Source organism: Chiloscyllium plagiosum, unplaced genomic scaffold (assembly GCF_037043375.1).
Source record: "Chiloscyllium plagiosum isolate Xiang-an unplaced genomic scaffold, Cpla_swu_hap1 HiC_scaffold_3, whole genome shotgun sequence".
Lineage (NCBI taxonomy): Eukaryota > Metazoa > Chordata > Chondrichthyes > Orectolobiformes > Hemiscylliidae > Chiloscyllium > Chiloscyllium plagiosum.
This window is the reverse complement of record NW_028270141.1, coordinates 76910030-76924660: the sequence shown is the minus strand read 5'-3', so window position 1 is coordinate 76924660 and position 14631 is coordinate 76910030. Positions and strand designations below refer to the sequence as shown.

At 39.7% G+C, this 14631-nt stretch overlaps 1 protein-coding gene and 1 long non-coding RNA gene across 2 annotated transcripts in view; both read right to left on the bottom strand.

The window, feature by feature from the left end:
- serinc1 (serine incorporator 1) overlaps window positions 1-14631 on the bottom strand; it is a 41804-nt gene that overhangs the window by 24182 nt on the left and 2991 nt on the right. Inside the window, exons 2-4 of the mRNA XM_087980954.1 lie at window positions 6557-6718; window positions 2077-2270; window positions 355-434 (exon numbers count right to left, since the gene is read on the bottom strand). Coding sequence (XP_087837080.1) covers window positions 355-434; window positions 2077-2270; window positions 6557-6718 — 436 coding nt within the window. The remainder of the gene's footprint in view (window positions 1-354; window positions 435-2076; window positions 2271-6556; window positions 6719-14631) is intronic.
- LOC148150608 (uncharacterized) lies at window positions 2684-6550 on the bottom strand. Its single transcript, XR_015753619.1, has 2 exons — window positions 5264-6550; window positions 2684-5173 (listed from the first exon to the last, which is right to left on the bottom strand). It is a non-coding gene; the product is annotated as an uncharacterized LOC148150608 (long non-coding RNA).

Sequence of the window (14631 nt, the reverse complement as noted above, 5' to 3'; positions counted from 1 at the left end):
GGTACAGCAAATCTGATCCTACTTTTAGTGAATATCAGTTCAGTAACTTAATAATAAAAGAAAAAATCATATTCACTGCCTTTACTGACCTTGTATACATCCTTTTCTATGTAGCTATGCACTATGTGAAACAGCATGTGCCTTCAACATTGGGTCTACTCATTTTCACTTGAACTAAAGATATTTATTATGATAGTGCTGCATTCGTGTAATATTGTAATGATCTCTAGACTTAGTTCATATGGATATACAAAAAGGTAAAAAAATCAAAATCAAGATGCTTAGTCTAAGAATGCTTTAAAAATCTCAACAGTCATGAACTAGCAGCATTTTTGTTGCTTGTCTTGTACAAACCTGTTGTAAAGGGTCCTTCTGGAATGAAGAAAGCACCCACTGTTATAGCAACCATGGTGGCAAATTTAAAAAACCAAAATCTAAAAGAAAACAAATAGCTGATTATGTCGCCATCCAAAACAGTTGATGCCACAAGTATAGGACAATCATTTGTCCTGTCATTACTACAGCAGAAAGTGAACAGTAGGGAGGAGAAATGGACCTTAACATGTTCATTTCATACATTGTGTCCCTGATCAACATGCTCATTCCATTCAATTACAAGAAGTCCCCGATTTACAAACATCTGACTTACAAACGCTCATAGTTACGAATGCGATCCCATACAGACAATGTACTTTTAAAGATCCAACATTTCCTGAACTTATGAACAGCTAACTTACATTACCCTGCATGGTGTTCCAACTTACATACAAATCGACTTGCGAACGGACTCAAGAATAGAAAACATTTACAACATAGGGACTGCCTCGATGCATTTTTTTTTAGAATATGCAAGTACATTTTTGTAATAAAAGCATGACAATATTAATTGCAACTGAGGACAGGAAAATATACGATTCAGAAGTTAACAGTACATCCTGATCTTTAATTATTGCTGCACTTTTTAATAATTACATTCTACTATTTACTCAGTTTGAAAATTGTCAAGACCTGCTATTCTATGAATTTTAAAAGAGATTTGACCAATTACTGGAGAGATTATAGTTCTGCCCCTCTGCCCATTTTGCCCAAATGTAAACTAGGCAAGTCATTAGTGAAGTTTTATTCTAGGGAACTTGGAGCAATCCTTAAGGCTTCTATAATGTCAAAGGTACAGCTACAAATGCACGTGCACTCCCTTGATCAATATTATTGCCAAACTTACAAAAGAAAGAATGCCTCAGACAAGGCAATAGGTCACTAAGTCTTGCAATAACTGCTGTGGTCAGATTACCCCTTGGCTCCTAGTTCCCAAGAAATGAAGGGAGATATAAAACAATGGGAGGAAACCCAGAGAAAAGCCAAAAGACTGGTAAGTATTGCAGGTGGAATCAACTATAATGAAAAACCAAAGAACCTTAGGCATTTCAGAATGGAAAGGAGACATTTAATGTGGAATATCTTACAGAATCTTCCATTAAAGTGCAAAGGAAAAATGGCCACCAAATAGAACAAAATTGTAAGGAGTAACTAAAAATAGTCAAAAATGACAGTTTTAAGGAAAGGAAGATGGAGAGTTGCAAAGTAGAAGGAAAAGAAGGGGACAAAGCATACAGTGCAAGAGGGGAAGCTTGCACATTTATTGTGTTAATCTATTAATCTCCATTATTCAATCAAAACTGAATACAAATTAAGCTTCAACGATATTTCCAATGCCAACGATGTGGAGAGTGAATACTCATTATTCTAAATTACCATTTACTAAACTATTTGCAGATAAAGTATAGTGGCAATGGGCACAGCTTAGGAACAGATCATTACTTTTTTTCTGCTGCCATGATATAGGAGGACAACTAATATATTTCATAACAAATCTAAAATAAATACTGTAACATTTTGGATCAAGAGAAACATAAAACAGAAATAACATTATCTCCCATCACATGACTAATGGGCCAACAAAACAGCTGACCACCCAATTGTTGCATGAAATTAAATTGCTAATGACCAACTCCATGAAGTAAGCACTGGCTTAGAGTCTGCAAAGCCCCTTTTTAAGATAGGAATTTTAAAGATTACCCATTGTGGACTGCAGCCCTTGGGTCTTGACTGCTCTTCACTTTAATCATCAACAGGGAAAAGAGGAGGAAGAACATTGCCATGCCAAAGCAAACCCGGTAAACAGCCTTATATCCAACCAACACATCACAGTTCACTTGTCCATGGACTCCAGGAATGGGGGTGTCTCGTCCACCATCACAAAATCCTGGTATCTACGGAGGGAAGAGGCAGCAAAAATTAAAGGATTTAGGCTTATTTCATTCACACATATGTAGGAGGCGTTTTTTTAAAAGTACATTTTCTTCCACACATAGCTAGAAACAAATTTCTAGTATGAAAATCATTCTCCAGTATTATGAAGATGATAAGAGTTAGAGTCCTACAGCACAAAGACAGGCCCTTCAGGCAAAACTGGCCCATGCCGACCAAAATGTCCATCCACGCTAACCCCATTTCTCTGCACTTGGCTCATATCCTTCTAAACCTTCTACCCATGTATTTGTCCAAATACCGTTTAAATGTTGTTAATGTACCCACATCAACCACTTCCGCTGGCAGCTCATTTCATATGCATACCAGCCTCTGTGGAGAGATCTTACCCCTCAGGTTTCCTTTTATTCTTTCCCCCCCCCTTACCTTAAACTGATGTCCTCTAGTCCTTGATTCCCCAACCCAACCTTGGGTGTTCATTCAAATAAGAGCTCTGAAAAGAGAACTGTTTCAATCAACACTCTGGAAATTCATGCAAGGGGTCACCCTTTGAATAAATGGAATCATATTAAGATAGTTGACATTACATTAAGGGAGACAATGGTGTGTTGGACTTGTAATCCCAGCTAATGCTCTGGTGACAAGGATTCAAATTCCAACATGGCCAATGGTGAAATTTGAATTCAATGAAAACCTCAAATAAAAAGTTAATGGTAAAAATCCTTCTATTTCAATAGCGTCCTTTAGGGAAGGAATACTGCCATTGTTACCTGATCTGGTCTAAATGTGATTCCTAACCCACAGCGATACAGTTAACTCTTAACAGCCATCTGAGCAATCAGGGATTGGCAATAAATGCTAACCTAGCAGCGATACCAATATTCCACGGACAATTATTTTTTTTAAATTCTCTAGGCAAACCCGCTCCCCAACTGAGCGTAAATTGTACAAAATACTGAACTAGAAAACAAAACAAAACAAATTAAATGAAAATTGTTGCTTTTGTCTTCCAAGTATGAGCAAGCAATCCCATATCATTCACAGAATTCCTACAATGTGGAACCAAGCTATTTGGCCCATCAATTTTACACTGGCCCTCCGAAAAGCACCCCACATATACCCACCACTCCTATCCCAGCCCTGTAACCCTGCATTATCCCATGGCCAATTCATCTAACCTGCACATCTTTGGACTGAGAGAGGAAACCAGAGCACCCAGAGGAAATCCATGCAGACATGGAGAAAATGAGCAAACTCCACACAGCCACCGTATTACTCAATATACTACCATTATAACTCTTCACTGAATGCATAACAAATGGCGCACTCATTAAAGTTGAGAATATTTTTGAGACTGGCATTAGAGTAAAAATATCTTGGAGATTTGTGGGAACTGGCAGCACAAGGCTTATGGATAGACAAAATGTGATGCAAATTAGGACATGGATGGACAGATGTGGATGACCTCAAACATTTATAGAGAGCAGCACATGGGAGTGCTGTAGAATTTAGAGGTACTAAAAGGTACAAATGAGGTTTCAGCAATAAAATAGCCAAGGCAGGGACAAAGTTGAGTTATGTTATGGAGGTGCTGTTAGTGATGACACAAATTTGTGATTGGAAGCTCATCTTCGATTCAAAATCAACACCAAGTTCAGGAAAGCTCTGGATCAGCCAGTTATTAGGAAAGGTGATGGAGTTTGTGGCAGGGAACATTTTTGGTGTGGATTTAAGGAAATACCATCATTTATTTGGAGGAGATTTCTACTCACCCAGTAGTGAATGCTGTACGAGCATCTTCTTATGGCATAGAGGTACTGGAGAAGTTTGGAGAGAAGGTGATGAGAATAAAGTTGAACATCATCAGTGTTCATGTGAAAACTGATGTTCTGTTACTGGATGGTATTATCAAGGGGCATCACGTGAATGAGAAATAGGAAGGAGTCAAAGACAGATCCTTGGGGCATGGAGGTAATTCTGCAGGAATTGGAACTGCAGCTGTGGATTGCAATTCCATGATTAAGATGAGATAGACAGATAATGGTTTACCCTCGGGTGTGGAGTTTGTGAATTCTCCCTGTGTCTGCGTAGGTTTCCTCCAAGTGCTCCGCTTTCCCCCCACAGTGTAAAGATGTGCCGGTTAGGTGGATGGGCCATGCTAAATTGTCCACAGTGTCCAGGGATGTAGAGGCTAGGTGGGTTAGCCATAGAAAATGCAGGGTGATAGGGTAAGAAGTGGGTCTGGGTAGAATGCTTTTCAGAGCATCAGTGTGGACTCAATGGACTGAATGACCTGCACACACCCGACAGGGATTCTATTCGAGAGAGGAACAGAAGCAAACAAATAGTCCCCCAACTCAACAACGAGTCATAGAGATGTACAGCTCGGAAACAGACCCTTCGGTCCAACACGTCCATGCTGACCAGATATCCCAACCCAATCCAGTCCCACCTGCCAGCACTTGGCCCATATCCCTCCAAACCCTTCCTATTCATATACCCATCCAAATGCCTTTTAAATGTTGCAACTGTACCAGCTTCCACCACATCCTCTGGCAGCTCAGTCCATACACGTACCACCCTCTGCGTGAAAAAGTTGCCCCTTAGGACTCTTTTATATCTTTCCCCTCTCACCCTAAACCTATGCCCTCTAGTTCTGGACTCCCCCCATCTCAGGGAAAAGACTTTGTCTATTTATCCTATCCATAATGGAAAGGTATTGGAAGAGGATCAAGTAATTAACTGTGTCAACGACTGTAGGCTGGTCAAAAAAGACAAAGATAGTTTACCATTGTCATCACATCGAATGCCATTTGTGACTCTGAACAATATTGTGATGCTCCGAATCTCTGCCCAGCTTTCTCAGAACTCGGTTTCAATCTTTCCAATCAGATTTCTGAGTCTGCTGCAACAGATATTATCAAAGACTTTGGCTAGAAAAAAAAAGGTTAGAGCTGGGGCAGTATTTTGCTAGCATTTGGGGTTAAGAATTTACCTGAAAGAGACACGACATCTGACTTGTTTTATTGCTTCATGTAGGTGGATGTTACTGACTAGGCCAGCATTTGTTGCCATCCCTAATGGCCCAGGCAGCAGTTAAGAATCAGCCATATTGTTGTGGGTCTGAAGTCACATGTAGGCCAGAGAGTTGAGGATGGCAGATTTCCTTCCAAGGACACTTAGTGAATCAGATGGGTTTTTATAACAATTAACAATGGTTACATCGTTACCATTCAGCTAGCTTTTTACTGAATTTGAATTTCGCTATCTGTCATGGTGGAATTTGAATCCGTTTCCCCAGAACATGACCAGTAATTCAGAACCCAAGGGTAAAGTGACATTACCATTACTCCACCACATCCTGCAACTTGAAGGTGAAGGTTTGAAGGAGGAACAAAACCAGTGGACAGAGAATCAGTAACCATGCCAACTACTATGGGAGATAAGAAGGGAATTTGGTTGATCAGTAGTTTTGCAGGTATTGAGTCGTAGGCCTAGTTAATGCAGTGAAGACATGAGGGGAGCCGATAGGAGAGAAACTAAAACGCAGGAATTAATACAGAAAGTGACTATAAAATTTCCATGGCCGCCTCAAACTTGTTATTGGAGGAAACAGGACAGAGGTCTAAGAAGACAACTTACAGGCAGGAAATCTGAAGACCATAACCATGCCAGACCGGGATGGCATGCCCAGAACAACATATGGTTATTTTTAAACACTCTCAAAAAAGTGTGTAAAAGCCACAGAAAATGAGAATGCCAAAATGCACTCTTAGAGAATCTGAGCTGCTTATGCTGTAGACTTGCTGGGATCCCTGACTGCCAGAGAACAAGTAACAAGAAACTACTAAGAATTCCTGATGAAGGGCCTTTGCCCAAAACGTCGTTTTTCCTGCTCCTCAGATGCTGCCTGACTTGCTGTGCTTTTCCAGCACCACTCTGATCTAAATACTAAGAATGCAGACAGGGCATTCACTAAAAGTCTAATGGAGATAGCCAGATCAAGGATTAGAGTGGCATCTTGTGCTTATGCCCAGTCAAACATCCTGTCTCATCTAATTCTATCACTATAAGCCCCTATTTCCTTCTCTCTCAATGTATACCTTAGATGCATTGTTACAATTGACCTCAACTTCCCTTTGTAGCAAGTTCCACATTTTCACCAGTCTCTGGGTAAAGAAATTTCTTCTACATTCCCTACATCTAAAATATAAAGACGCACGTGTGCCTTGCCCTTTTAGGTCAGGTTACACAAACAAGTGGAGCATACTGCTAACAGATACAAAACCTTCTTGAGCTGCTCTTCCATTCCCGGCATTAACATAATACAAGCCACTCCCACTCCAAGCAGCAGAAAGAATGCGAAGATCAAACGAGTCACTGTTGAATTTTTCCCACTTGGGCAGCATCCACAGAGAAGACATGGTGCACTGCCACATAAACATGGGATCTGTAAAGATCAAGTAAAGAACCAATTAATACATACAGACAGACCAGGAAAATATGCAACTGGTATTGAATAATGCTTTGTTATTACTTGCAAGTTTTAACACTCACTGAAGGGAATAACTGGACGTAAAATAATTAATCCTGCACTGTAATTACAAGTGAGAACTTGCATGGCTTTTACTCATTCATTAAATTATTCTTCCTTTCTTTCAGGAAGAATATATACATCTGATCATTCTCAAATGTTACTGAAATAAATGTAGATAATCATCTGTCATTATAAACATTGAGGTTTAAAAACAATCAGTTCATTTGGTGAAAGATACATGCAACAAGGGGAATTAATAAACAATGATGAGAAAGTGAGGTCTGCAGATGCTGGAGATCAAAGTTGAAACTTTATTGCTGGAACAGCACAGCAGGTCAGGCAGCATCCAGGGAACAGGAGATTCGACGTTTCGGGCACAGGCCCTTCTTCAGGAATGAGCAGAGAGTGTTCAGCAGGAGAAGATAAAAGGTAGGGAGGAGGGACTTGGAGGAGGGGAGTTGGAAATGTGATAGGTGGAAAGAGGTCAAGGTGAGGGTGATAGGTCGGAGTAGGGTGGAGGCGGAGAGGTCAAGAAGAAGACTGCAGGTCAGGAAGGCGGTGCCGGGCTGGAAGGATCCGGCTGAGACAAGGTGGGGGGAGGGGGGATGAAGAAACTGGTGAAGTCCAAGTTCATCCCCTGCGGTTGGAGGGTTCCCAGTCGGAAGATAAGACGCTCCTCCTCCGACCGTCGGGTTGTTGTGGTTTGGCGGTGGATGAGTCCAATGACCTGCATATCCTCGGTGGAGTGGGAGGGGGAGTTGAAATGCTAAACTAATAAACTAATAAACTAATAAATGCTGAATTAATAAACAATATCAAGTCATATCCCACATAGCAATTAATGCCTCAAACTGAGCTCGCAAATCTGCAATTGTTTGTGCTGCTAAAGGAAATTAAAGATGCAGATCAGAAAGAGGAAAGAAATCTGTCCAGAATAAAGTGCAGCAAGTAGAATCTGAATAGATTTAAAAAGTTGATTCATTTTAGTTTACAAAAATTAATGATGTGGAAACATAAAAGGAAAATAGGAAAAAAAAGTGAACAGCACTCCCAGAAAGCTGGAACAAATGAGCTGGATCAAAAGGACCTAATTAATGACATAGGAAGAGAAGCCTGACTTTGAATTTTTTAAAAGTATTCTAAATGCCACTATAAAATGTCCAATGTAAAAGATCCCGCATGCACAAAAATCAAGCCAACTTTGCATTGGCATTATGCCACAACTTTTCTACCTGAACATCTTGAGCACACTAATGCCGAAATTGTAGAATAACTCTCATTGCACACTGGCATAAATTCAAGCAAGACCATCTTCAATAAATCATAATTACTGCCCAATTTTCACCATCCCCATTTCAGCAACTTTGCCAGAGGAGGTCATCAGAAAACTTGCTCCAGTACCTAGTAATTCTAATTTTCTTAGGGGGACTTTGGGAATGTCTACCATTCACAGTTCCCATAGGCAGCCAAACACTCAAATGGACATCTGTCTCCACTGTGATCAGGATTTGCAGACCCTCCCGACTCCACAACCTGGAGTGTGCAAAGTAGATCAGGCAAAAGCAAATGGGTTTTTTTTGTACATTTGGATAGTTAGGGCATCCCTCTGGACAGCTGAGATACCTCTGCGGGCAAGGTCCCAGACACCAGGGTGGAAGCATTAGTGATCCTTTTTGGGGTGTGGCTGTGCACGGGGTGGGTGGAGGGGGTGGGGTGGCGGCGTGTGGATGCAGGGGTGTGGTTGTGTGTGTGGACGTGGGTTGGTATGAAGCGAGTGCAAGAGAGAGACAGAGCGCGAGAGAGAGCGAGAGCGCAAGAACAGATACCCTTTTTGGCAGGGTGCTCTTTGGGATTGTTAACTGTGTTTGGGTTAGTATCCATTAGGTACATTGGAACAGTCTCATTTGTCAAGACTGGACCAGAAATGTCAATAAGTGTCGAGGCATATCAACACATGTCAAGATGTGTTTATTGAGAAAAGCACCATCATTCTTAAAATTGTAGCATGCAATATAGAACTTTTAGGAAACAGAATTACATTTTCTGGTTCTTTTGCATTGTTAATTGTGGATACTCAATGAGATAACTTGTAAGTGAAGTAGAAAATGGGGACTTATGGAAAAGGGCACTACTTTGGTCTGGGGGTACAACAGAGCATGACATAGAGAACATGAGGTTAGGGTTGGCATAGGTGGGGAATGGAGAATGTGTGAGGTGACAGAGAATGAGCCAGATAGGAGGGCTGGAATGGAGGAGTGTTTTATAGTTGTCCCTCTTTGCGAGATAAAGTGCTCCTTTATTGAGATCATGTCCCCTCGTTCGAGATCCACCAGTCGGAAGAAACATCTTAGCTATATCTAAACTGTCACTTCATTGTAAGTTTCAATGAAGTCATCTCCCATTCCTCAAAACTCTAGGGAACCCAGACTCAGTCTCCTAATAAGACAGTCCCACTATTCCTGGAATTAATCTAGTAAACCTTTACACTCTCCAAGTTGACACTGGGGCTACAAGGGCCATGGGATGATTGAAGGTAGATAAAGTGAGAGGAGCCATAGGAGAGTGGGAATAGAGATATATAGTTAGTCATGGGTTGGAATGAATGAGCTACTGAGAGATGAGGGCAGTGAGGTGGTGAGAGCAGGTGGAATGGTTTATGTTTTAATTGTTATTTTTAAACTCGGACATGGTGTTGGGGCTCACAGCAGGCTTTCCACCCATTCTGTCTCAGGAATTGGAGCATCCTCTGCTCTTCCAAATTACTGGCCTGACTCCCATTCCTGTCCTTCCTCATCCGGGACCAAAAATGAGAAGTGTAGGCAGCCATTTTAAAAGCAGATTTCTCCTTCCTCTGAGCATCAAGCCCAGAAGTGAAAATCAGGGCTTTAAATTTCTAATACATTTTTACTTCGTTTGTTTTATATCGAACGCTTCAGATAATTCTGCTCGATGCTTTTGTTTCCAACAAAATAAAGTAAACAGAATAAGCAGCTGGCTTCAGAAACTGTAGGCTATGCCCTAGTAGTCTGATGTGACTTTCCCCTCCAGGTTGTATTTTACCTGATGCAGCAATACTTACATTATCTCCCAAAACTGGCTGCAGATATTGTCAAATTGAAAAATCCAACAATCCATTTACAGGTACACCAATGTCTGGGATAACATTAAGAGATTACAGCTGAAGAGCATGCTTCTAGTAACACATCAGGCTTTAAGTGATCCTAGTTAAAATGCCGGAGTGTAAGAGTCATAGAGTAATAGAGATGTACAGCATGGAAACAGACCCTTCAGTCCAACTCCTCTAGAGTTTTGAGGAATGGGAGATATCCCAATCCAATCTAGTCCCACCTGCTAGCACCCGGCCCATATCCCTCCAAACCCCTCCTATTCATATACACATCCAAATGCCTCTTAAATGTTGCAATCAGGTCACATGCCCTTATAAGTAATGATATCATGAACAATTCTCTTAAAGGAAAACTGACATACCAACTGTGAATTTAACATAATCTACTGAGATTGTTTAAAAGAACTAATACCCTTAGGTCTGCATTTGGTCAAAGGTCTAAATGCAAGGTGTTTTTTCTAAATTAACCAATTCAGTGAAATTGATTAAATTTATTGGATGGATTGGAGACTGTCCTAACAACAGAAAGCAGATGTGAAATGATATTAACTAGACTCTGACTATGGGAAGTTACTGGCAGAGATTTATTTGGAGTTTATTGGTAGTCACATTCATACCCCAATGTAATTTGGAATTAAGGCATTTCTTGTAGCTTAACTCTGGAACACAAGAATTTTAATTCATTAGCACTGATTATATTTTGAAAGGCTGGGCAAGCTATATGGTACAGCTAATACAGGCAGAATGCAACATGGATCAAGGTGGAACAATGAGCTGTGGAAAAAGGCACACACAACATACCTAGACAAAGAATGGGCATTACTTTTTAAATAAACCAACACAGAAGCTAAATACAGGAAATAAACATACCAGCCAATATCAGTGAAGAAAAATAAATAGCTTTCTTTGAACACAATAAATAATACTTTAAAAGAAGAAAAAGAAAAGCATGATACAACTTCAAATAAGTTAATTTACTGCACGCAGTAAGCCAGTCAATATTCACTCTCAGAAATTAAGCAGATTTCTTCTTTAATTGTAGTGAATGCAGAAAAATTAGACAGTACAAGGAAGTGCCATAGAATGGGAGAATGTCGTCACTCAAGAACATAATACATCATTGATCATTTCATGGTTGTCAAGTGGAAGAATGGGAAATGTCAGTGACTTCCTCAGAGGGAAGGAAAATACTTCAAAAGTAAAGAAAATTAAAAAAAACATGAGTTAATCTGCTGCTACCTCTCAGCTAGCTCAAGAATTCAAAGTGTTTGAGGTATACCACAGGTATATCACCTGGTCAGACAATACATTAGTGTGCACAACCTGTACAGGGGGAGATGAAAGAAAAGCCAATAGGATGCAAGAAGTGTTCTAATGGCATTATCACAGTAAGCATCATAGAAGGCCATACTAAATGAGCTTCTAATGGATGTATTTAAAGCACTATCGTCTATAGCATCTGATTTATTGCTACCCACTGAATTAACTAGTCACCATTCTCAGAATGGAAGGTGTTTTGATGTTGCGGAAGAGTAGGGGAATCAAAGATATATGGGTCAAGTCAGGTTTAGAAAGGGATTTTAAAACATTTGTGTAATTCTACATTTGAGCACCAGAGAATTGCCTATAAAACAAAGTAGTAAAGGTGAGCAATTGTAAAACATACAAAAAAAAACAAATAAGGAGCAGAATTTCAAATTCCACATTCTCACCAACCCACAACAATCCTGGATTGCCCTGGCTAACAAGAAACGTATCCATCTATCCACCTGCCTTCAAGAAAAATTGTTCAATGATGCGCCTGCAGACACAGAGTTCCAAAGTCACGCAACCTTCTGAGAGGAAAAAATAATTCTCATCTCAGTGCTAGTCCTGGATTGACCCATAACAGTAAATATCCTTTCCACATCCATCTTGGCAGAACCATTCAAGATCTTATACACTCCACTGAGTTACTCTTCACCCTTCTGATCTCCAATAAAAACAAGGCCCACCAACCTAACCTAACCTCATAGTACAAACTCCTAATTCCAGATATCCAAGTAACCTCCTCTGAATTGCCTCCAATGCATTACACCTTACCTCAGAAAAGGACACCACAACTACGGTGTTCAAGATGTGGTTTCACCAATGCCTTATACAAGTATGACATCCTTAATTCTATGTTCTATTCCTCTTGTAATAAACAACAGCATCCCTTTTAACTTTCCGGTTACATGCTGTACCTGCATAGTAACATTTTGTGACACATTCACCAGAACAGCTAAATTCCACTGCATCTTGGAATTTTGCAGTCATCCTCTGTTAATACTCTGCTTTTTAAAAAAAATTATTTCCTGACAATTTCAGGTTTTTCCCATTTTATACTCCATCCTCCAGATTTTTTGCCAACTCACTCATGCATTGCAATAAAGGGGAGCAGGTTAATAAACCATACCCGGACTTCTAGGAGGTGTTGGTAAGACACAACCACAAAGCATATTGCGGAAAATAAAAGCTTATGATCAAGGTGATCATGTATTGCAATTGAAAGAAGATTGTAACTTCCTTATGTCTTCTTCACAACATACTTACCTATCTTGGTCTTGTCTGTGAATTTAGCCCCAATGCCTTTGTTCCCTTTTGTAAAACGTTGAGGACCCAACACAAACCTGGACTCCACTCGTTACATCCTGCTAATCAGAGAAAGATGCATTTTGTGTGTAATTTTGTTTTCTGCAGCCAATCTTCTTTCAATTGCAATACATGATCACCTTGATCATAAGCTTTTATTTTCCGCAATATGCTTTGTGGTTGTGTCTTACCAACACCTCCTAGAAGACCAGGTATGGTTTATTAACCTGCTCCCCTTTATTGCAATGCATGTTGCTCCTTTATTTGAATGGATTGTTAAAACATGCTTTCAATTTGACAAAATCACACTGATATTTTCCAATTACCATGAGCTGTTTTAAGGGCACCACTGTTTTAATAACATTTTATTTTATTTCTCTGACCAGTGAACAAATAAGAAACCATCCCAAGTAGCGTGACTACCTCCTGATACAAAGAATAACTTTTCTCTTCCCTGACATGTTGTAATGTCTGCAGTTCAGCCTCCATCGCAAACAGGCCTAAGCTGCTCAAACTTCAAAACCCTGACTGAAGATGGGATCCAAGAGCTCCCACATGTTGCAGCCTTGACACATCAGCTTGATCTGCCATCCTTAATGAGTCTGAATTTTATTTTTCACTTATGTTGCATTTTAAATATTATCTTTACCATGAATTTGTTGGCGATGCTAAAATGTAAGAATCGAAAAGATTTTCATCACTTACCAGGGATTTCCTCAAATAGCTCTTTTCTCTAAAAGCGGAAGAACTAATTCTGATAGACAGATTTGTTGGTGTTTGTCTACTTGCTCTGGGGTCCTCACCTGACCTCCTCCTCTCAGTGATGCTGACTGCCTGCCTGAAGAACCTCACTCGCTCTGCTCCATAAATGCATTTGTGAGATGTCCTAAACTATCGAACTGAAGAAAGGCTACTAATGTTTTTAAAGACATACAATGCAGGTTCACTCATATGTTTCTTGGTACAAACACACTACAGCACATTTATATTTTTCTATATAGTTTATGTGGTGATATATCAAGCATATTTAAAATTGTGAAAGGATTGAGCAAGATAGATAAACGTTTTTGAAAGCATCATATATATCAGCACTTAAGTCAACTTCTCAATCCTCGGAAAAACCATTAGACAACAGGGCTCAAACTCAAAAACCATGTTTCACAAAAGTGAAACATGGTATGGGTGACCACCATTTTGAAACGTCAACTGCTTTTGGCACAAAGACCAGAAATGCTTTAAATTCCCAAGCACCTTCACAACAACCTACATTTTTGTAAGTACTGGTAAGTAAAACATGCATTTAGGAAAGAAAAATTAAGGCCAACTACTAATGCAAATATAACATTTCATTGGTTCAAAACTAGTTCAAATTATATATAAAATAACATGTAAAAACATGACTTTTGGAGCCAGAGGAATGAGATTGTTTTATACGCTCAGTTGCTTATACAGTGGTTTTATAGTCAGTCAGTCAGTCAATCATGAAAGGTCGCAGACTGAATACAAGAGATTTAGAACAAGAAAATAATACAGAAATATCTTTACACCAAGAGTTGCAAGACTGTGAAATTTGTTTCTAGTATTTGTAATTATGACAGGAAGTACGTCAAAATTCAAGATTCGGTTGAATTGGTGATTGAAGGTACATAATAGAACAATAAATGAATGTTGTTAGGATTTCTGTGGTGAGGTGTAAACACACTGACGCAACGATTTGAAGCAACACACTGATCAGGCCAAATTACTTTTGTATTGTAATGTCAATGCATTTCTAATGTTACCAATCGTTTACAGAATATAATCACTCACCGAACATGAATGTTGTTCACTCACAAATAGACCAAGGGCTATACCAAAGAATAATGGTTTCCCCACCAACCAGAGTGTCAAGTGAAAGACAAAAAAACAGATCGCCTAAATCCAAAAGAATCTTTCACAGTCTCGGCACTCACAAATCAATGATTTTCATTTCTCCCTCAATACAGTGAGGCACAACATGACTACTGCCACTATTAAAGTTGCACTAGTCCTAACCAAAGTTTTTTTTTTCAAATATAAGTAATAACCAGAACTGGGAAGGACATTA